This window comes from Strix aluco, chromosome 7 (genome assembly GCF_031877795.1).
Source record: "Strix aluco isolate bStrAlu1 chromosome 7, bStrAlu1.hap1, whole genome shotgun sequence".
NCBI classification, from domain to species: Eukaryota; Metazoa; Chordata; class Aves; order Strigiformes; family Strigidae; genus Strix; species Strix aluco.
In genome coordinates, this window is record NC_133937.1 from 40,140,821 (window position 1) to 40,164,821 (window position 24,001).

Sequence of the window (24,001 nt, forward strand, 5' to 3'; positions counted from 1 at the left end):
AAGCTGACACAGTTTCTCTCCGGCTCCCCGCATCCCAGAAAGGCCGACGGGAGGTAACAACGTGTTTTGTACCAGCCCGTGCCTTGCCGGGACTTTGAGTTATTGACCATGTTTATGTATACAGTGATGGCGCCTTAATGCATTTTTAATGACTATTAGTATATTTAGCATAACATAGGAGATAAAAATGCTGCGCGTGGTTCTGCGGGCTCTTTTGTTGTCTCTGAGACACTAAAAGAAAGGTGTGATTTGACATTGCCCTTACTGTCATTTACTATCTGGGCATGATGAAGGGACATCAATGTCTGAAAACATTGTCTTGCATGCATTGATAAAGTTGTGTCATTTTAAATCAGATTTTCTACCTTTTTATTGTTTTGATAACAAGGTTATGCCCTGGAGGAGACACATGCTCCTGTGAGCTGGGAAATGTGTGAAACAAGTTTGTTCAATTCTTCCTGTTGAGTAGGCTATTTCAGGAATATTATTATCACATGTCTATTAAAGTTTGGAGTGTTTCGCAGAAGCAGGAGAGACATTTACAAAGCAGAAAATCACCTATTTTTTTTTATTTGGGTACAGCTGAAAATGTAGTGAGAAGGGAGTGTCAAACAAAGCAATTGTTTCTCTTCTGTTGTAATTAGTCTCATTACATCAGGTTATAAAAAACTTCAGTCTTTTTCTCAAGGGTTAAACAGTTCACCAGTCGATTACGAACTGTGGAAAAACATTCCTTTGGTTCCTGTAGTATAAGCAGAGTAACAGTTCTTTAAGCAGAAGTTGGTGCATTTTGAATATGTATATTTCCAGGCATTTCTGGTCTAGGAACTCTATATAAATCCTTTTTCATCCTCAATTATTTAACATTTTAAAGCTTCCCCCCCCCCTTTTTAAACTAAATGCAATGTTAAAATAATTGAGCCAAACGTGAAATATAAATGTTGCTGCTGGGGGTCGTTTTTCTGCCTGCTCTGCCTAGCTGAGCCTTACCTGGGGAGAGCCCATCACTCGCCCGCACCTCCGCCAGACAGAGTACTCATTTCTGGAGGGTAATACTGCAATACGTCCCAGCAAGATGAGGTATGAGATTGTGTTCCCGTGCGCCGAGAACGAGACCAAGATTGTCAGAGCATTTATATTCATGAGAGTGAAGTAATGCTGAGCCTGACTAGGCTTTCTGGATGTCTTAAATGAGCAGATACAGCCTTAACTCTTCACGGTACCCGTTTACTTAAATCTGCTCAGTGACTGAAATGTGGAAAAGGGAGGCTGGAGGGTTTTTTTTACAGCTTGGATGTTGATTGGAATATTTGTGCACGTGAAAAATGTGGAGTTGTTGGGTTTCCAGCAGCAGTGCTGGGATCGGGCAGCTTTGGTGCGGGTAGAGAAGGCAATGGTGTGGGGGGGTGTTGCCTCCCCATGTGCGCTGAAATGGTTTGGAGGACAAAAACCTCTCGGAGAAACTACTTATTAAACATTTTTTTTGTCTTTTTCATCCAACATTGCCCTTGTGTGGTTGGCTTCCTAATGGCGGGAGGTTTACATCTTTAATTTGGGTTGGGGGGGATGAGGGTGACACCCCGAGGGGCAGGGGTGAGTGCTGGGCTCCAGCACACCAGGCAATGCATCATTCACACGTGCAGTGAGGGGGTTTGTTCCTCTGGACTTCCTAATTCAATAATTCACAGTGACACGACTTGGTTGATCAAAACAGGAGAGTAAAGTTCAAGAGGGAACTCGGGATTTTCCCCCTACGGGGACTTAGAAGAGGCTGAGACCTGCTGCATAAGCAGAGAGCGGTGGGCCCTGCCCTTCCCCTCCACTGCCCGTCAAGCAGGTCGTTAGGAGACGGTGACAGTAATTAAATAAAGACACTTCTGCTTATAGTCTGATGTAGCATCGTGGGGTCCAACTGCGATTGGGGTAGTGGCAGGGGAGAAAAGGAATTGCAAGGAGATAACACCAACGAGGAGGCTCTCCAGGTCTCTGAGTACAGGTGTGATAGGGAAATCTTAGTGCAGGAAGAGGGGACGGATTCTCAGGAATCAGCATAGAACTGGTGTCAGAGAAAAATAAATTGTTTTTATGCTCCCCTCCATCCCCTCTGCAATGTAAGACTTGGCTGCCACGTTTTGTTGGCTGGGAAGAGACTGATATTTTCTCTGTCTCTTCATCCAAAGCATTTGTTCTCCTCTCCTGTAGCAATTGCAGCTTGGTGTATTACCTACAGCTCAGAGGATAATCAGGTGGCTTCTTCATTTAACTGTACCGCTGCTGCAAACAGCTGCACAAATCACCTGGCAGGGGATGCTGTGCAATGACATGGTCTGTGCCGTAGCCCAAGAGGGAGTTGTCAAGTGCTTTGCAATTTCCTCCATCTTACCGGTCCACAGACTCCAAAACCCAGCCCCAGCCTGTTCGGGGATGTCGTGGTGTTCAGAGTCTGGTATGAATATTTAGCTTAGATGAAGTTGCTAATGCTTAAGGAGTCGTTAGTTTGCATAAAACCTTGCTTGGGTTTGAACTTGGAAGCGGGAATCTCGGGAAGTTTGCAACGTGCCACGGACAGGGGATGTAAAGGGCTGGTGCTGAGCATCAAACTCCTCATTTCCATCAGCTCTAAAATTAAAGTCTGCTCTTGCAAGTGCATAGCAAACTGCTATTAAGGCTACTGCACAGAAAAAAATGGGTCAGAATATCAGTTACAGCTTGAGTAAAACACCCAGTGACTTCCAGGGAGTTTAACCTGCAGAAATACTGCTGGATGAGGTCCGGGGAGAGTTACTTGCTTCTAAGGATAGAATTTGGCCCTGCAACCCCTTCAGCAGTCTGAAGGGAACTGCGTTTAAAACTGTGTTAAACTACAGATCAGAAACAGCTCCCATTAATTGGGTTTTAACATGGCTCAGCCACTTAACGCGAGCCAACCTGAACATTCTATATATTAAAAGAAAGCATATTGGTACATTTTTCACTTCAGTGACGCAGATATATCTGTTTATATGTTTATATTATATGTTTATAAATTATGGTTGTGTTTATATTTTATTATATCACAGATTTTAAACTCATACGTGCTTAGGCAATACAGAAGAGCGTTATAAAAGCACTGCCCTAGCCCACATTTCTCCACTGCTCAGAAAGAGGAACATTGTGACCTGTGGGAGAGCACGAGAGAACGCCTGAGCCACATTCTCAAATGCTCTAGTGGACTCTAATGGTTTTAATACGGACTGCCTGATATTTATGAACTGATGTTTTGAGTTTCATTAAGAATTTACTCATGCAACTGTATCTGCAGAGCAGCATTCAGAAAATAGTAGAAGAGGTGGTGCAGGGCTTGTGCTGGGGGCAGAGATGGGCACTGCAGGGTCTGCTGCAAGGACTTGTGTTCTCCAAAGGTGCTACAGTGGAGTGGGCAGTGAACCCCAACTGCTGTCAGTGCTACGTGCTGGCTTGGTTTGGCTTTTGAATTTCTGAACATTTACTTGAACGGTTGCTAGTTCTGGAGCAAAATGCGTTGCAGCTGACCTTAGCTTATCTACAGACAAATGTAGAATGAATGCAGAATGTTGTCTCTATTGGGGAAAAACGCAACATGTTTTCGAGGAATATCCCTCCTTTAGTTGTGCCACTGCAAGATGTGCTAGAAACACAACTTCATTGTTATGATTCATGGATTGGGGGCGTGCTGGTGGGAAATAATAAAGTAAATCAATAAAAACATAAAAAAAGTCTGATATGGCTGCAGTCCGTGAGGGTCCCGTGGCTCTGCCCTGCGGAGGGTGGCACTGAGCACTCACCTCCTACGCGGCGGGGAATCGACGGAGAGGTCCGTGGCAGTCCCATGGGGTCAGCTCTGGATGAAATGAAGGTGATACGTTTCAGGTAGAAATATTAATTTAGCTCATTAAATGCAATCATAAATGGGCCAGAGTGTGGGAAACTATCACACGAGTCATCTGACGGATGCGATTATAAGTGGGAGAGGGTCGATGTGGCAGTTACAGCTTACAAACATTTGGTTTGGAGGGGTGGGAAGAGACCTTAGCTGGAGTCAAGGCTGGGCAAGGAGTAGGAAACTTGAGCAAACTGCTAGTATGAGCTCAGAGGATGAACGTTAGGAGGAGAAATAGATGCGCAGCTCAGTAACAGTCCTGATGAGCAAGTGAATTTTGTTCTGCAAGGAAGTTTTTGACAAAAAATGTTAAGAAAAACAAATTTATGCTGATGCTGTTGAGGCAGGAGATTTCCTTTAGATCTGTGTCCTGTAGATGGAATTGCCATGGTTTTAACTGATGAATTTTTGTCTAATTGACATTGTTTAAGGGTTGTTTAGATGAGATGTTGGGGGATGTGGTGTAGGGGAGAACTTGTAGAGTAGGGCTGATGGTTGGACTCGATGATCCCGAGGGTCTTTTCCAACCTGAATGATTCTGTGATTCTGTGAATAGCCAAAATAATGTACAGAGGTGCTCTCACAGGTCTTGGACTAACCAGAGGTGGAATTCAGGTAAATACTTGCCTAATCGCTCCATTATTTACCTGTTAAAATGAAATACGATTTTGTTGGAACTTTTGCCACTTTCATTTCTATAAATATATATTTTTTAGTATAAAGTTGATGATGGATTATATAAAGTCAGTAATAGATGCTCTAAAATAATAAGAATATTTCTGCATCTTCATACATAAAGCTCAGTCATTCAGAATGGCCAAGGTCTTTGCTTTGGTTTGGCTATTTAGGCAATCATAAAGGTAAAGTTTAACATTATTATTCTCAGTTAGGCACATTCCATCTCTATAATATATCAGTATCACGTGTGCAGACATAGTCTTTTCTCAGTGACTTTGGCAAGATGGTTGCAGCACCCCTGATTTTAAGCAAACCTTTGTTTCTGTTGCAGTGAGATGTTTGGGCTGTTTTATGGGATACAGTATCACCATACTGTCTAATCTATATTCCCAGTAATCCTTTAATTGCATTTTTTACCATAGAGTATCAATGGTTGGGGACTTGCAGCCATTGTAAAAGGGAAGAAAAGCATTTCTTGATCTGCCTCATCACAAGAGCAAAATATAGTTAAACAGTTAAGAGACTAGAGAAGCATTTTTCTCTTTCACATACCACTTGCTGGTTCAGCCTAGGGTAGGGTGGAGGTGACTGTTAATATTCAGATTGCTGTTTAGGTGCCATGCTTAATATGGCTTTAACAGCCTGCTTAATAGTGAAGGAGGTTCAAAATTGCTAAAAACCAGCACTCTTGCTTGCATTAACTGTTTGCACAGTTGCCTGTTGTCAGGAAAAGTTCTTCAGTTTGAATATGAATCTGTTCTTCCAAGGTCCAAGAGCCAGATTAAGTTTTCTGGATTAGGTGGAAGCTCATGCGGCTGTGGGAACTGCTGTTTTGTAGACAAATTGGAGTATTTTTGAAGTGTTTTGTTTGATTTTTTTTTTTACCAATAGTAATAACAGTGAAAACTGATAAGCGTAAAAACAAAATTTAAGTTGTCTATGTAGTATCCCAGAGAGGCTGCAAAAAAGCTGGCGAGAAGGGGTGAGTGTTTATAACCATTTCCATTTGTGAAAACCCTTGGGGGGAAAAAAAATCACCCGAAAAAGCCCACCAAAAAAATCCTACGACAGACAGAAAAACTAAGAACTATGCAAGGAGGGGCAGGGGGATCAGGAAGGGACTGGTGCTGGTGACTCTGCTTTTCCCCCTGTCGCATCCATCCTGCCCACCTCGGGCCCAGCCCCTTACTAACACAATCAAGGCTCTGGCAACACATTATTAGGCAGTAGTGAATGATTTCACTTCTTTGTACTAATTGCCACCTTCAGTTACACTGTTAAAAGTTATGATGGCTGCTGTTAAAGTAAACTTGATTTTCACTCTTATCCCTGTGGATGTAACGTGTTTATATGGAGAACTAAAGGCCAGTGGGCTGTCATAGTGACCTCCGAAGCATTTCGGCATTAGCAGCAGGTTCAGGGTAAGTCCCTCTTTTAGGGGCTTATAACTTCTCTGTAAATATTAATTTCAGATCAGTCCTGGCACCTCCACTCTTGGCGTGATGGTGCGTTGCTTTGCCAATTTACCATGCAATTGGCAGGGCTGATAGTAATGCACAATTAGGAGGTTTTTGACCAGCGAGTAATGCCACGGTGCTGTCTGTAGGAGGAAAACATCCAAGAAGTCATTCACCCATCACCTGTCGTTAAACAGGAGTTGTTCAGCCTGGAGAAGAGAAGGCTCCAGGGAGACCTTTTTGCAGCCTTTCGATACTTAAAGAGGGCTTATAAGAAAGATGGAGACAGAGTTTTTACTAGGGCCTGTAGCAATAGGACAAGGGGTAACGGTTTTAAACTGAGAGAGGGGAGATTTAGATGAGATCTAAGGCAGAAATTCTTCCCTGTGAGGGTGGGGAGTCCCTGGCACAGGTTGCCCAGAGAAGCTGTGGCTGCCCCCTCCCTGGAAGGATTCAAGGCCAGGTTGGACGGGGCTTTGGGCAACCTGGGCTAGTGGAAGGTGTCCCTGCCCGTGGCAGTGGGGTTGGACTAGATGACCTTTAAAGGTCCATTCCAACCCAAACCATTCTATGAGTCTGTGAAACCCTCCCAACTACCTCTGTGGTCCCTGGGTGCCATGGACACAGCACCTGGAGGTGGGAATGGATCCTCAGGGCTGTGGAGACTTGGAAACCCAGGTCGGTCCCAGGTCTCTCCTTTCCCCATCCTTCAGTCCTACCCAGTAGAGCTCCAGCTCCCAGTGGGTACTGGTGAGGAGTGCATTTGGATCGAAAATCTGACAAATTTTTGGTCATTTAAATGCAAAATGGCGTCTAGCAGCACTGGTTGCTCTGTGTTGGCCCTAACACGTGGTCCTTGGCAAGAGAGCAGTGCAGAGCCTGGTCACCTGGAGGGAGTGGGCACAGTGTGAGCTGTCGATGGGTGCAGAGGAAGGAGAAAACCTCTGAAGTTCCCATCCCTACGATGGGGTTCAGTTCAGCCATCGCTCTGCTGGCATCCGCCACTCCGGGGTGACGTGGGCACCCTCAGCTCGCAGAGGTACAAAGTGTTTTCATGTAACAAGAGAATTTGTGTGTGTTAATTTTTATGTGCGTATTTTACAGCACTTTATAATGATATTTAACAGCATAAAATGTTGGCACACGCTGGAAATTGGTGAAAGTTCAGCCATCTAATTTGGGCAGGTTATGCTTACAAGCACTCACACTTGCAGACAGTTTAATAACAGTATTTGGCACTGTCTCTTAGAGCTGCTTAAACTAATTAATGCATTTGCTCCCTACAGGATGAAATTGAGTTTTCAGATACATTTATAAAATGATGTGCATGATTGCTAAATATTTCATTCTTCTGAACTATAACTTCGAGTGTTTTATGTGGGTGCAGAGACAGTATATATTTTCCCATGAAAAATGTACAGTGGCTCTGGAAGGAGGATAATCTCTGCCCCTGCTTGTCAGAAGAGGATAATCTCTGTCCCTCTGTTAGCGTGTTAAAAGGCACTTGATAATTTGGGCATCACTTGGCACCGTGGTGCTCCTGCTGGGGGGAGGCTCTGGAGCTGCCCCATCCTCCGTGGCCGCTTGGTGCTCCAGCACACTCCGCACCCGCTTCTCCCCTTATTCCTATGGGTTTCAGAAAGTTACAGGTCCGTCACGTCCCAGCGCACCGCCTCCCCTGCCAAAAATGAGGACAAAAAAGGGGATTTTTTTGGACCCAGGCCCTGGCGACGTGCAGTCACTGTGTTTCATTGATTTAAAAGATGACATCAGGCAATAATTCCCCGAGACCCCTGAGTAGGCGAGGTTAACACTAATCTTGCCGGCTTAAAAAGAAGGTTAAAAAAATAATAAGTAACAATTTGTTTTGAAATAAACCTTTCTGAAGAAATCACAGTAAACAAAATCTGTTTGCCTAAGGAAACCCTCCTAGCAATCAGCTAGTAACACAACTGCTTGTGCTAATGAACCCAAAGCTGTTAATGTGGTTTCTTCAGTTAAATTGATTCATGAATTTTGAAGAGAACATTATCTAATGAATTTTCTTTGAATAGAAAGCAATTAAAAGGACAAATCAGTCTGATTAACCCCAAAGTCACCCTACTGCCACAAATGGTGTACAGTTTGAAATTATATCATAAAAAACTAGAGCAGATTTGCTATCTCTTTGCCCTCTACTAATCCATGTAAATTAATGAACAACAAAGTTAATTTCTTTGATGACCCTTTTCTCGTATCACCTGGATTATGCTGATGTTTAATTTGCTTAATGTTATAATAAAGACTAAACAGATTTTTTCAATGAAGTGATTATCATTCCCTTCAGTTAAGAAGTGATTTTTATTATTTAACACACACATAACGGTGTATGGGTTTCCTTTAAGAGCAAAATCACATTTTGCTATGTTCCTATGTAACGTAATCAATGTCTTTTTTTGAAAACTAAAGACAGAAAATGTTTTTCATCAGTTTGTTTCTTTGCCAAAGCGGGAGACTGAAGCTCTCAACTGGGGAAAGGGGTCTCTTTTCCTTTTTCTTTTTTTTTTTCCTTTTTTCTTTTTTTTTTTTTTTTTTTATTCGCCAGCTCACTCCTCTCAGTAAGTTATTCACTAGTTAGATCTTCAAAGCTTTTACAAGTGCCTTGGAAGAGCGATAGGTGTTCAACCCAACTAAATTCCAAACGCGACTATCAGTTTTCTTTTGTGAAATAATCCTGGGTTGGGAAGGTAAAACCCTGAGATGCAGAAGAAAGCTGGCCCTAATGCATTTGCTTATTCATTATTTCAGTAGTTGGAACACTTAGAAGCAATTTGCTGGTGAATTAAAATTAAAATAATGGAATATACTTTTTTTTTTTTCCAGAGCCCTGTATCATTAAGGATGTGCCGTACATTCAAGGTCACAGCTAGTCCTTACATTCTGTAATGTCTGCAATGCTGAGCAGTAGCTTGGGGGTCTCGACTATAAAATGCAGTCAGCCAGGATAATACCGAGTCCACTGGCTCTAGGGCTTCTTCTGCCGCGTGTCCCAGCTGAAGTTGGAAATTAGCTGGAGATGCGAGGGCTTTGTAAAATAGGTAGAGCTGGTTATTTCTTCCCTTTTTAATTTGACTCTATGCTAATTTATACTCTGCCAATTTAATGGAAAAACCACATTGTATGAGTTAACAGGATAATTGTACTTGAAGCAAATTAAAAATATAGGAAAATCAAAGCCTTAAATCCTTTTTTATAGTGATCGGTTACTTGAAGCGCTCCTTCTAATAATCATGTATTTAAATGTAGTAATATAGGATACAATAACAGGACAGTGCATCGGGGCTGTTTAAATTTAAATTAGAAAGCTGCTATTGAGACTCTGCTTTGCGTTGGGGTTTTTGAACATTTCAACTCAGTGTTTTTCCAGCCACGCAGGCAAACAGTGCTTGCTTCTTCATCTTCGTTGCAGATTCCTTCACCAAACAAGTGCTGTGGACCCTGTTGAGGGACGTGAAGTTTGGAGAGGCCGTTTCCTACAAGCAATTAGCAGACCTCTCAGGCAACAGCAGAGCGGCGAGAGCAGTGGGAGGAGCGATGAGGAGCAACCCTGTAAGTTCACGTCAACTTTGAAATAAAGTTGATGGAAGATGGTGGATTTAGAGAGCTTTTCAGGCTAAATGTCATTAGATTAAATTTATCTGCTATGAAAACTGGTCTACCATGAGTAATAAGGTCAGTAAGTGTTTTTAATCAGCAATAATGCACAACCCAGTTTAATGTGATTTATTCCCCACCACTTATGGCGTTAGATTTGAAAGAGAAACACTTCTTTTAATTCATCAGCCTCTACACATTTTGTTGTTCTCAAACTTCCTTACATATTCTTAGGTGAGGGAAATCTATCCCCCAGCACGGGCCTTATTTCAACAGGGTATGAGTAGCTTTGGTTGTATTAGCAGCAGTCCATCCTCTCTGGCACGGATATGTTTCTGAAACTGTGAAAGAGGGGGGATTTTAAATCATGTAGGTACACGTTTGAATCAAATCCCTAATTGTCAATATGTTATTTTCCCCATGCGCTCCACACCAGCTGTAAATGGTATTTCTCCATTAGATAGAGGTGAGTGGCCTGAACCAACTGGAGGGGGTAGCGCTCTAGGTTAGGCCCGTGGATTTTGGAAAAGCAGTATGTTATAATACTTGGTCTCTGTCTGTCTTCCCAGGAATTATCTTTTACTTTTAGTTGTCCAGGTTTAGATTTCCAGATGTATGTTCACCTGAATCCCACTGACTGGTGGGGAACTGGTGCTGCAGCCAACTGGTTCCTGGGCGAAGGGAAAGCTGGTGAACAGAACGCCCCTATATCTGTCTTTACACGTTCACTCCCTTGCTACTTGCCTTTAAAAAAATAAAAAACTTTGATTTCTATTAATATCACTGTGGCCTTTTTAGCCATCCTTCAACATACTTTCCCTCATTACCTCTTGCCTGGAGCAACATGTGTCTTTCCATGGCCAAATTCCTCTCCTTTTCACCAGTGTTATACCTGCCGTAATCTTTGACCTCCTGTGTTGTTTTTACATTCAGCCCTCTCAGTATTTCCTTTAATAAGGTACATATGAGACTGCAACATGAAGTTGCAAAGTGGGTTAGAAAATCTGTTTTCACAAGAGCTGGTGGCTTTACATACAGAAATAATAAAGGTGAGGGGTTTTTTGCAGTGCCGCATATTATCTTTATATTTCACCTCTTTCCTAAAATCAACCTGTGTATTGTGCCTACTCAACCTGCGTATTATGGCTTATGGGTCTGAAAGACCACGTAAAGATTTATGTGGGAAATGGAAGAAACATAGTGAATAGGTGGTCGCATTGAAGTGCAAAAGGACTATGCGTGTGTTTGCATGTGGAATATGCATCAAATTACAGATTAACTGCAGGAGGTGTGTAGTGATGAAAACGTGTTTTGGAATGGGCAGGGCTCTCATTACAGCACCGACTTTTTTTTTATCATCAGTTTTCTATGATGAAATATTGGGGTGGTAGTATATTAATACAGCTTTTTTTCCCTAAAGCTATACATTATTATCTATAATATGTTTAAAAATTTTCTGCTGGGGTCAGAAAACACTGCAGCCATAGTATGGGATGGGAAATAAGAATAATAAGATAGGACCCCATTTAAAAAAAAATTGCAGTAGCTTTGCTGTATATTTTCAGAACTATTTTCATCCTTCCTCACAGGGGAAAAAGCAGGAATTTTCACACCACAACCTGCTGTTACCGCTACTTTGGATGCTGCTGCTCCACTGCAGCCTGAGGGCAAAGCTGGGTACATTTCTAGGCGATGGCAATTACATATCCTTTTGCACAACACTATATTGTTATTCTTTGAGAACTGTTTCCTGTAGGTTTGCATTGTATTGCCTTATCTTAATGTACACCATATTATATTGGAAAGCATTCCATCATATTAAAATAGTTTGTATTGTCAAGTACAATACAGTGTATTGACAAAACGCAGCTTTATGCTGCTTACATGAACTGTTTCATAGGAAAATCTGATACAAGCTTAAAATATCAGGGTGTACTTCTTTACTGAGCTTAGAAGCTTAAACCCATTAGACGTTATGTGAGTTTCTGTGGTCGTGTGCTACCTGCGTAGAATCGTAGGATACCCGTGAACCTTGTACATGTATAAACACACTTGCAGTCTGTTTATCAGATGAGATATTGAGCTTTGAATCTAACTAAACAGTTCATTAAACTGAACACGTCATCTGGACTGCGGCGGCGTTAACGTATCAGCGCAGAATGCAGAGAGCTGCGGTGTTAACAACCGCTACACCTGCCATGCGAGCTTTAGGATATAAATACTGGTTTTGAGGAGCAATTGCTTCGAAATTGCTGCAGAAATGTGATGTTTTGTTAGGCAGCAGATTAGTGATTTTTGTTTGCAGGAGAGAAGCTGACACTAGTGAATACTTGGATTGCGAACGCGACGTAAAAGTGAATACTTCTATTAATGATTGCTGCAGGAGCTATGCAAAATAGGAAAATCATAATATGCTTGCACCTTGAGATGATTAAAGGACTAAATTATAAACATGATGACTAAATCATAAACATGATTTAATGAGTACAGTCATAACAGTAAAAATGAGTGTTGGAAACAAACCCGACCCTGGCATTGCTTTGTTACTCAAATGTGTTGATAAAATTGCGTTATCTCACCTTTTTCCTCAAAATACCAGAACATTTCTCCCTTCTACAGATCCAGGCTTGGTCTTTAATTTTGGTAGGGCGCATTCCACAGGTTTCCCTTTGAGGTTTTCCTCACGTAATTCATACGCTGACCTTCAACTTTATGAGAAGGTGGAATAGGTGCCAGCAGCAGCTGAAAGATGCGACATCTTTGCCTCAATTTATGCCAAGGACATGGTGGGGATGGCTCACCTTTTGCAAGAGAAACTTCAAATAGTTTACCGCGGTTCAGATTGATTGCAAGGTCTGTGGTCCTCAAAGGGAACCCATAAAGTTCAATTAAAAATCTCATTAGACTAGTATAGGAGGATCAAAAAGAAATCACAGAGGCTCATGGGAAATGGTGAATGTTGGGCTGATTAGTCCAAGGCCATCCTAAATGACTGTTCTGTGCCTTAAATAAGACATCTTCAGCGGTCTGTTAACGGCAGTCGTCGCTGCATATGTTGGGTTTTACATTCTCTCCAACCGTGTTCTTGTTTAGGTGAAAGCCTGGCTAAATGTACAACTTGATGCTAATATCGATCTGCCCCAAGTCAAGGATATTATTCAGCCAAAACGTTTTAAGCATCAGAAATTGGAAGGCGTAATCGTGCATTTATGAGAAGATTGTGAAGTATGGCTTTGAAACGTTGTGGACACATCAAACTGCTCGTGCATTAATTCCGTTGGTGGCTGGCAATAACCCAGGATCCACGTGGGGCCACGCTGCAGGATTTGTTTCTGTTGGGGAGAAAAAGCAATAGGGCATGAGCAAACGGAAGGATTATTTTTTGCTACATGTGTGACTCTTGTTGTATGTTCTAACTTGATATTTCAGCTGTTTCTGTTACAGCCTGGCTGATCTGGTTTTGACAGTTCGGCAGTTTCTGGAGGTCTCCAGCCCATCAGCGCTGTAATGGGACAGGCAGGTTTCCGTTGCCTCCGATTGAAAACTCCTAACGAGCGGAGTGCCGCGGCGGAGCCCCGCGCCGCTCCATCCTCAGACGGAATTTGCTAAATGCAGTTCAAAGGCAATCGATACCTTGTGCAGGGAGTTTTTTTCCCCACCTTTTTGCTAAACAAACGCATTATCGAGGAGTTAGTTTATTCACAGATTGCCACGAGCGTTAATGACCGCCCGAGTCTTGTTCTGCCAGTCACCCAGATGGCTGTTGATAAAGATTTAGCATCATGTTCTGAGTGTCAGGGCTGTCAGTAGTGCTGAACCATTTGACCAGAAGAAAAAACGCACAGGGAGCTATTGATTACAGCTTCTCAGTGTCACTTGTTCACCAGGATTTAGGTATTGATGAGGCTGCGAGTGAAAACAAGCTCTTTCCCTTGTGGGCCTCTACCCAGAAGAACAAAAGCAAAGTTGGAGAAAATATTCAGCTGGTGCCCGAATCAGAGGGACTCCGTTATTGATCCGAGGGCCCCTTCATGTTATTTTTGTTGGAGACAAATCTCTGGGTTTGGAAGTTTTATAGCGTTTGAGGTAGGGTCTGTGTAAGTGATGGATTCATGTATTAGATGAATTAGATTTCACAGCGTGAAGATTTCAGCAGAGCTATAATATTATGAGCTGCTTGGTTATTGATAAAAATTACATTAAATGTAGCCGAGGCATTAAAGCTCCAGACTAGGGTAGTACTCCCTCTAAAATGTCCTTAGGGCCCTAATAAATTTTAGCAGCTTTAATTATTTTAGTAGTCTGAAAGTTGTCACCACAATTAAGCCAAACTGAAGCAATATTCAATATTTTTAAATTACAGCGCTGATACAGCCTTTGTACCGCATTTTCTTTTCCATCCGACGCTGTGAGGGTGACGTACGGGCGCTAGCGTGTGTGAGGACAAACTCGGTAGGAAATTCTTTATTTCAGGCATGGAAAAAGCTACATTTATTTCATGCCCTCCTCTTCTTGCTTGATGGTAAACGGCTTAGCCACACATCCCTGTATGTGTGAACCGGTCCTGCACCGACCCTGGGACACCCAAGACCCACCCAGTTCACACCGCCTGAAAATAAAGTCCTTTTTTTCCTCCGTTTGGACGCACCTTCCATCTTCTTACACAATTTAGCAGGAGAATTCATCAACTTCCCTCCCTGACAGAATTCCCCAGCACACGGACCCCGTGGTTCGAGTGTCTTAGCATCATCTGAGCGGCAGCAGGGAACTGGCTCAGAAGGAGGTTTTGGCCCCTGTCCTTAGCAAGATTTATAGCCTTACCATCAAAATATGCTGATTTATTGTATATATTTTTAAAGAATTGCAAATTAACCTTGGAGATTTTTTATAGTGTATTATTATGGCTTGTTACAGCTTTGTCACTCAAGAAAATCTGCCTGCAGTAACTTGTGCACGTGGATTGTAAAGACGGAGAAATCCCAAACCAGAAAAACCACTTGCAAAAAAACAACTTCTTTAAAGAAGTCATAAACCAAGCGCGGGATGGCACGGTGTAGAGTAAAGATTTTATTGGTGCTCGCTGGAGTTGTCATGGATGCGTAATTCACTTGTGGCATTGCCAGCTCCAAATAAAGCAGCTATTATAAGCATTTTTTATTAAACCTTGATTAACAGTAAGCACCTATGTGTATTCCCATTTAATGCGATAGCCTGTGGGCCAAGATTGAGATTTTAAACTTCAACCATTAAAATTACTTTAAAAAACCCAAAAGAACCCAAACACCCACCCCCCCAATTTATAAAGGTCTGGCCAGTAGGTGTTCAGCTGCGTTGGGGTTTGTGTGTCCCAGACTCAAATATGAGCACAGCTTGAACCGTACTGAAATAACTATTAAATGGGATTAAAATAAGTCAGTTTAAAGTACGTAATTTGTCTGCATGTCTGTATATAAATATATTATACTTTTTGACTTAAAATATCCAAATTTGTGAAAACTGCACTTTTTAGTGAGTTATTGTTTTCACAGCTATATCAGAGCAATCGAATTACTATGCAGTTACCAAAACACATACAGCGTGATTAGAGATGATGTACTGCATTTTTTATGGTGTGTACTTCAACTATGATAATCACCTGTAATAAAAAATAAATAATAAAAAAAAAAAAAACGCGTTTATGTACTTCTCTACATTATCAGTCTATTATGTAACTTCTTGCATTGATTTTTCAGAATCCGTGACATTTGGCTATAAATGATACAAAGTAGAAGGCATGAGGAAAAAAGTTCTTAAATTGGTTAGGTGTGAATTAAATCTCTCCTGTTGTAGGTTTTAAAAATTCACAACCCATTTGGGATTGACTTGCTGTTAAATAATAAATAGCGCCTTGTTCTTATATAGAATTTTTCAGCAGTGCACGTGGAGGTGCTATAGCGAGCGGAGGAGATCTGCTGGGGGAGCAGCTCCTCCTGGAAGTGATCTGCTCAGTGGTCTGTTTTTTTCCAGAAATACGTCCTCTTCTAATCCCGGGATGGTGATTAATAGTCGTCCTGTACCTCCTCGCTACCCTCATGTGCGTTGGGGGTCTGCGAGGCTTCGCCACCCCCCTCCCCGGGCTGCTGGAGGGAGCTGGGGCAGGAAAATCAGCTTCTCGCAGAGATTTTATATATGGGATTTAATAGATCGTGTTTACCCTTTTTAAGACTTTCCATCATTTTTATGTATTCAAATTTCTCCTGATACTTATTTTTCCTTAAGAACTGGGTTGGTTTTCAGCACCTGTGACCAGCTCAGCCCGAACAGCCTGGCCCAGCGCCTCCTCCTTGTCCCAGATCCTTCCCTCCCTCTCCCTGCAGACAACTTCTGGTTTCGCGGTGGATTTAGGGGCATCTCCCCCAACCTCAGCCTTTGCTCCTTTCCTTCTTTTTGTGTGTTTTGCAGATCCCGATCATAATACCATGCCACAGGGTGATTTGCAGCAGCGGGCAGATGGGCAACTACGGAGGAGGAAACCTCATGAAAGAGTGGCTTTTGTCACACGAGAAGCTCCAGAAAGAGAAGTTAGCATATTGATGCAGCTCAGCCACGGCTGCTAACCAGCCAAGACATACAACCGCGGATACTTGGCTTATAACAAGCTCTCAGAGCACCCAGCAGAATTCAGAAAAATGGTAAATATTTGAGTGACATATAAATATAATGCAACATCCAAAGTGAAATGTGTGGTGGCACCACTATATTAAAAAAGCGGGATGTGTCCTGAGGGATGCAGCTCGTCTGCCCTTTCTTGTTTTTACATTTTACAGCAGAATGACTACAGCGGGCCAGGCCTGTTGTGCATGGATTTTTGTTCCCATCTCCAGTCCTGTTTTGTTCTATTTTTAATGTCCATTAAAGCACAGATAAGGGAGTGGGAGGGACGTGGCAAATGTGAGGTGCAAGCCTCCCCCCGAGGAAGCCGCTGCCTGCTCCTGCCCAGCCTGGCACACTCGTCCCTGCCAGCCTCCTGCCCAGGACTCCCCTCACCTCTTTGGGGCTGGAAACGGTGTTTTACGTAAACGGGAGCACATTGAGATGCATTCAGAAGCAAGCGGCTGTTGAATCGCTTGTTCCCGGCTTTTCTTTTCAGATCGCAAGAGATGGGAATAAAAATTTTTGCCTTTGTGACTGGTGGAAAAAGCAGTTGAAGAGAAGCTGCTGACAAATTGTGTGAAAAGTATGTTTTAAATAAGCAGTTTGCTGAGCGCAACTTGGGCAAAATATTGAAAAGCTCATCATAGTTGCATCTTTATCAGCAGCACATTTCCTGTTTCCATTTGATTTTTTTTCCTTTAGATTTTTGCATTTCTCTGCTATGCAAAGCTTTATTTCCCGTAGCCTCACTGTAGAAAGGATTCAGGTATTCAAGAGATGTTAAAGCTACATTTTGAGGTGGTTTAAGCAGGGTTCTCTGCAAGTACGAGCCACCAGAAGCTGAAATTTTCAGTGTGGGAATCGTAAATTGTAACATGGAAATACTGATTTTTTTATGTGTTTTATCATATTTTCATAGATGTCTCTTTAGAAAGGCCATTGCTAACCAAGAAATTATTGTGTTAGAATGTGTTAGTTAATATAGTATTATTGATACCTCAGAATTACTTCAATAAAAAAACTGCTTTGCATGTACAAGTGTCTTTGTGTATGTTTATAAATAAAACACAGTATATGATATATGGAGAAAATAAACTATACCCAACTGTACAATATAAAGCTGTATTTTTATCAAGGGTTTCTGGTGGCAATATAAACCACGAAAGCAAAGCTCAAGTGGTTTGTACGTGTCACCAGAACCCTGAGATAAAAATATAGCCTTATAATATGTACAGTTTGGGTGTATTTTTATTTTTTTTTTTATAATACATGCTACCAACAAAAGAACAGGGTAGCAAACGTAAACTTTAACCTTTCTCACATTTACATCCCTTGCTGTTTTTCTTAAGGTATTTGCTTTTTTCGAGGATGTACCTTTATTTTTGCAGACTCTCGGTGCTGGCTTTCGAGACAGGTGGCACCTTTCTAAGGTACCCAACTTACTGAGCAAAATCAGGTTCTGGCTCAGAGTTTGTACGGGAGCGGGGTGGGGAGGGCAGGGGGGGACAGGCTGGGCAGGGACAGGTAGGGACAGGCAGGGATGGGCAAGGGCGGGCAGGGATGGGCACGGACAAGCAGACAGGCGGGATGGGCAAGGGCAGTCAGGGACAGGCCGAATAGGGCAAGGACAGGCAGGGACAGGCAGTATAGGGCAAAGGCAGGCAAGGAAGGACAGGGACAGGCAGGATGGGCAGCGCTGCCCGACAGAGGGCGCCCTGGCGCAGGGAAGGGGCGGCGGCCGGGCCCGGGTCCCCCACCCCCCCACACCCCGTTCCGGGGCAGTTTTGGGGGAACATGGGGGTGCCATCCCCCCCCACACCAACCAGGGTGGTGGGATGCTGGGGCTGCTGTCCCCCACCGGGAGCGGGAGCGGCTGTCGCATTGGCAAATTGGCAAAAATAATCATTAACACCAAAAAAAAAAAAAAAAAGTAAAAAAAGTAAAATAATGGCAAGGAAGGGCAGGGTTAGGGCTGGGGTCTGGCCCCGGCGCTGCTCTCTGCCCCCACGGGTCCCCCCGGCCCAGGGATCCTGCAGCCAAAGCCTCTCTGGGGTGGAGGTCACAGCGGAGTTTGTGGAAACACGGAGCTGAAGAAAAGATGTCAAAACGCAGGCGTCCAAGTCTCTCGCTCTGTCTATGTGAAAAAGGGGGGGGGGGGGAAGACAAAAAGCGCGCACACAAGACAGCTATGTGCTTTTTGCCTGGAATTGGGTTCCTCTGACCTATCGAGTTTCCCGCACCGAGCCTCGCCACGCTTTGAACCGCTGACATTGAGACACTGTGCAGCCAGGCACGACAGCTGGCTCTGCGGCAGCTAATACCAACACATGCTGCTTTAGCCCATTTCCAGAGACTAAGATAATGAAAGATTCAAAAATAATATTTGTTTTGGCGGAACTACATTTATAATGAAATAGATGTCCTTGACCATGGAAGAAACTGAATTTTGCAGTGGGTCATCCTCCACCCCCCCCTCCTTTTTTTTTTTTTTTTTTTTTCCATACAAAACAGCCTCTGCAGCCGGTCTAAGGCCAATAGAAATATTTTTGAAGCACTATGTTGTATTTCCTGCGTCAGATTTACAGCAGAATTGCAGCTACACTGGTTGTACTGTTTTACACCAGAATGAAAAATGCAGATTACATCCGATGTATCAATACCAAATGGAAAAGGGCCCCAGGCTCAAGGATCCTTACAGATCACTTTCATGCAAGCCGAGTTTGCGACGTAATGAGCTCATACGGGAAGCATCTTAAACAGAAAACTGATTCATTGTAGTGGTAGGGACATTTTTAGAAATGCTCCCAAATTTTCTTCTCTCATGCAACCGATTCGTTTGGAATTAGAGGAATTAGTCATCTGATCAGGGCGAGAAAGATTCAGCCTGTGAAGTTTCCATTTAATTTTTCGGAGCAGTTCTCAAGCACCAGGCAGTTTTTTGGCAGTACTTGATATTTGCTGTATCAGTGAATAAGGAACAGTGACATAGTTGCTAGGACAGTACCACCACTTTCCAAACAATATTAAGCTATAGGCAAGAAGCAGTGATTTTAAACTTCTGTTAACATCACAGATCATTATTTCTTTTAGAGATATCACAGATTGTTACATTTAATCATCTTTCCCAATGTTGTGCCAAATTTTAAAATTATAATATTTATGGTATGTATTGCACCCAGGTCAAAGAGAGAGACTCGGTATTAAAATGTTTATTTATTGTGAAAGACGGTGCTGAAGACCTGCTTCTTTAAAGAAAATGCAATAAAGAATAAACCTATAGAAAGATTGCTTAAAAACTTAAAGCGCAGTAATCCAAGGGGAGTCCTGTAAGATTTATGTACTATTTCAAGAGTAATTTCTCAGTAAGGATCTTACAGGAATGTAAAAATCCTCGAAGAATTGCATTTACAGATTTAATTGTAATTCCTTTTATATTCTTACAGAAATTGAATAGAAATACCATTCAAAGGCTTCTCTGTCAGACTCCCCTGCCCTTGGCGAGCGGCTGTCCCCTCCGCTCCGTGCTTTAAAAACAATGGAAAATATTACTGAGAGTCCCCTCACTTGCTGTTAAAGCAGACAGGATATTTCAGTTACACTGATGTGCAAATGCAGCTTGTCAAAGGGCTGTGTGCTATTTTTGTTTCCGATAGCACACGTAGGCTGTGAGCAACAAATAAATACACTTAATTTGTGCCATGAAAAAGGCGCGTTTTTCCCAGTTATTCTCTCTCTTTTTTTTTTTTTTTTTCAGAAAACCTGCCCTAGCAAAACCTTTAATCTCTCCCTCTCCTTGAGTCTGGGATTTCCAGATGATTGGCTTTCAATATCGTTATTTTTTGTTGCGCGCCATTTTTAGCGAGGAGCAAATCTGATTTATTTTTCTTCCCCCCCCTCCCAGTGTTCAAACCCCCTTTTTTTCTCCCCAAATTACTATAACAGGGGGAGTGAGGAGGGGCACCCTTGTCCCCATCACTGCAGACTGAAGGTGGAAGGCGGGAAGCCACCTCCATCTCCCTCCCAGTCCCGGTGGGGGGAACCCGGTGATCCAGACCAGCCCCCGGCCCGTGTGAAGTAACGGGTGGGTGGCAGCCGAAAGCGGGGGGCTAGGGGCCGCAGGGGCTGCGGGGTGGGGGGCACAGCCTGCCCGGAGCCGGCGGCAGCAGCAGGTCTGGGCTCCATCAGCCGCGGCGAGATGCGGTAGCTGGACCGCAAGGTGAAAATTGACGTGAGCACGGGGCGCTGGCAGCGCCTTGCCTTGATGAAAGGATATTGTTAACGAGCCTTTAACGTTTCTCATTAATGGCTGGGTTGGGTGGGTGGGGTTTTTTCACTGAAAAAAGCCAGAAGACAAAAATTCTGCCTGGGCAGTAATTAAGATCGATCCCGTAAATTATGTTTAGTTATCAATTTTTTAAAACCTCTCGAAGTGCCTTGTTTAGTTATTTTAAACCGGGCTTTTTATTTGTTGCAGTGAGTAGTCCTTGAGCGTGACAGAGAGCTGTGAGGAGCATGGAGGACTCCTGGGCTCTTCTCCTTGACCAATCTTCATCGAAATTGCAGAAGAACGGGTGTTGGTCCAGCACCTCCATCCAGCCATGGATGCTGCGAGTGCCAGGGCAGCACAGGGCGCCCATCGGATCTGGACCCATGCTGGCATTACCTGAGGTATATTATTCACTGTGGCATTGCTCTTCTTTTGTGGAAATTATTGCTGCAAATTGCATGTAGGTGCTGTGGAGTTTAAAAGCAGAGCTAAGTCAGCGTGAGCTCAGCGAGCGAGGAGGATGAGGGTCGAGCCCAGAGCGGGGGGCTCTGCCCAGCCTGGCCCTGGGCAGCCCTCGAGGATGGGGGTCAACCTGGGCTGAGAGAGACGGTGGTTAATTAAAATAAAGTGACCACAAGTGCGGAACTGATGGTAGTTACTGAAAAAAGCAGCTGCAACCCTTTTACCGAAGGAAGAGAGCGACCTTGCGATGATGCGATTTTCGCTTTCCAATGAACGCTGAGATGACCTAATTCCATGTCAAAAACGCATGTCTCAGTTCTAAGTTGGCCATTGGAGTCATCCCATGAGTTAGATCTGAGCTTGCCCGTGCGGTGCTGAGCCCTCGGCAGTTCCCGCTTGAAGCTGTGGCCAGAGTATGAGGGCAGGACACCAGGAGTGAGAATCCTGAGTGTATTTTGATCCAGGCTTGACTTAAACCTTTATAACTCCGGCAAACAGAAGGAAAAGCCATTGTATTTCCATTGACGTTTCAAAAAATTACTGCTTTTTTAAATTGACTTTTTGCTGTCATGGCTGAGCTTTCCTAGGAAGCTCAACATTGATTATGACCCAGAATTTCTACAAGTGTAAGCCTTGAACATGGTCCTTATTCCTGCTTTTATCAAGCAAACAGATTTTATATGCTTTTGAAACTACCATCAGCATGATGTATAAATGCAGGTTTAATTTTAGGGGGCAGTGGGCAAGCAGCAGTCTTTCAGTAGTCAAATAACAAAATAACTGGTGCAATGGGATGATTTCTTCATCATGCCCAGGGAAAAAATACCTTTGTCCTTTCTGAACAAAACGCTTGCAAGCAAAATCTAATCACAAAACCATTTTATATTTTTAGTTATAGATAATTGTCTCATAAGAGGCTTGGGGTAGTGCTTCACCCAAAGTGTGCCTGCCCTGGAGTTTCTGCAGGTAGAGCCCTCGCGAGGTTTAGAGGTTTTGAAGAATTAGCAGAATATTGCAGCGTGAGCTGTTGTACCGAATCATCATTTACACACAGAGTTAAAGCGACGCGGTAACAAACTTTGTGTTCTCCAGCCGGAATATGGATGACGCCTGAGTAATCAGCTGGGATGGCTGGAAAGCACCTGCTGAGCCCGTCCCCCCTCTCCCCTTTGACTTGGTTGCATTTGCTGGTGCCCCCCGGGGTCCCCAGCGAGCCTGTGCTGCCTGCGGCGGAATGAGGGGGAGCAGGCAGCAGTCATGAGCAGAGGAGGAGCACGGGGAGCAGAGGAGAGGTGATCCGACAGGCCACTGCCGTAATTCGCAGGAAAACAGACGAGATCATGTCCCGTGCTGCGGTCCCAGCCCTCGCCCTCGCCAGCTGGGGTGACGCCAGCAAAGTCACATTGTGCGGCCAAAGGACACGGCAGGGTCAGGACTGTGCGCTAAGGAAAGAGAGAGAAAATGCCTTTTTATTTTATCTAGAACCTGCAGAAAGTTGTCCTTAACACGGCCCCTTGAGCCAAGCTACTGTAGCTGTCGTGTCTCTTCGAAAGGCTTTCTGAAACAGCCTTATTTCGTATAAATTCATTTGGAGGGAGAAGACTGCGTGTGTTGGGACCCCTCTTTGTGAGAAGCTCTGACCCAACCTCCAGCCAATGCCAGATTTGCACCGATGGGAGGGTTTATTTGGGCTGGAGTGCATTTTTTAAAGCTTTATCTAAATAGCATCATCCCAACTGCCCTGCTCAGTAAGATTAACCCCTGGTCACAAAGCAGAGGTCGAGCCGCTTCAGGCCTGCGGCTTGGAGCAGGACCAGTAGGAGTGGGTTAGTAGAGAGGATCTCCACCTCTACCTGTCAAAATGTCCTACTTCTGCTAGGACACACAACTCTTGTTCTCGGGGCTATTGGCCTTTTTAGTTTCTCTCTGACAGCGGCGATAGGGCCGAGCTAGCGAGGAGGGTGAACCCTAGCCCCTCGCAGCAGCTGTGATGGGTGGGTGGCAGTAGGGACGGGGTTACATCACAGAATATGGGGGATGAATATAAAACTATTCTGATTTTTATCTATAAAATGACATCGGGATATTGTATAAATTCATCCTTGCAGTAGATGTCAGACACCCAAAAAATTTGACAGATACACAGGGTAGCTGAAGGCAAAGAGGCAGCGCGTGGCTGCACGGGCGTAATACCAGGGCAGCAGCCAGAGCGGGCACAGAGCTCACCCTAGTAATAATGGCAGGTGAATGTCCACTCCCATATCACAGGCTGAGGAACTTCCCATACCAAGAATGAATTCTGCGGAGAGTTATTTTTAATGTAGCCAAAAATTAAAATGGGAAGTAAAAGCAAAAATTGAAATGAAACCGATATATGGTTCACGAAAGTCGCTTCAACCACCCCCGATGCATTTTGCAGTGGAGATAATTGTGCAAATGCAACTGAGCACAAAAAGAGCAGCACTGGGATGAAGTTTGAGCCTCCGAATATCGCTTGAATTGGAGATCACCTCTGTAGCTGCAGAAGCAACACCGGGGGGCTGCAAACTAAAGAGGTGTTTGCATACTCCAGCAACTAATTTTACAGCACGTTTGTCCTCTAAAATGAGCAGACTAAACCCATCCTGAGTTATTGAAGAAATCACTGTTTTGAGAATGAGCGGAGCGTTAATTGACCGGTTTCTCATCCCCAGCTCGGTAATCAGTCTTCCCGTACCGCCGCTCCTGATGACCAGCAAACTGTCTCCAACCTTCTGGTTGTCAAGAAAATTGTGACAAGGCAAATGTCAGATCATGTGGAGCCTTCTGAATTTTTTGACCCCTTCAATCTGTTTTCCAACCTGGGTATGGCAAAGAAGCTGTGTTGGACTAATTGGTTGTCTCTCTTCTCCAGGCAGTGGATAAAGTCCAGGTACGTAATCTGACTGTTTTAGATGAGCAGCATCCACTCTTCCACAGTCATATGTCCTTATG

General features: G+C 43.6%; 2 protein-coding genes across 5 annotated transcripts in view; both read left to right on the plus strand.

Moving 5' to 3' along the window:
- The window catches only part of MGMT (O-6-methylguanine-DNA methyltransferase), a 172,006-nt gene extending 154,340 nt beyond the window's left edge, over positions 1–17,666 (plus strand). The window contains exons 6-8 of one of the 2 annotated variants that reach the window (XR_012624053.1): positions 9,482–9,621; positions 16,108–16,337; positions 17,649–17,666. Coding sequence is in view for 1 of the 2 variants with exons in the window: in XM_074831546.1 (XP_074687647.1) it covers positions 9,482–9,621; positions 16,108–16,239 (272 nt within the window). In the remaining variant the exon portion in view is untranslated. Of the gene's footprint in view, positions 1–9,481; positions 9,622–16,107; positions 17,338–17,648 lie in introns of those variants that run through there. The other variant, XM_074831546.1, reaches the window with a different exon arrangement.
- A 3,129-nt stretch (positions 17,667–20,795) lies between these two features.
- LOC141926182 (uncharacterized) overlaps positions 20,796–24,001 on the plus strand; it is a 32,558-nt gene continuing 29,352 nt past the window's right edge. For all 3 annotated transcript variants that reach the window (XM_074831548.1, XM_074831547.1, XM_074831549.1), the window contains exons 1-2: positions 20,796–20,967; positions 23,722–23,939. In XM_074831548.1, the coding sequence (XP_074687649.1) occupies positions 20,812–20,967; positions 23,722–23,939 (374 nt within the window). In that variant the 5' untranslated portion in view covers positions 20,796–20,811. The remainder of the gene's footprint in view (positions 20,968–23,721; positions 23,940–24,001) is intronic.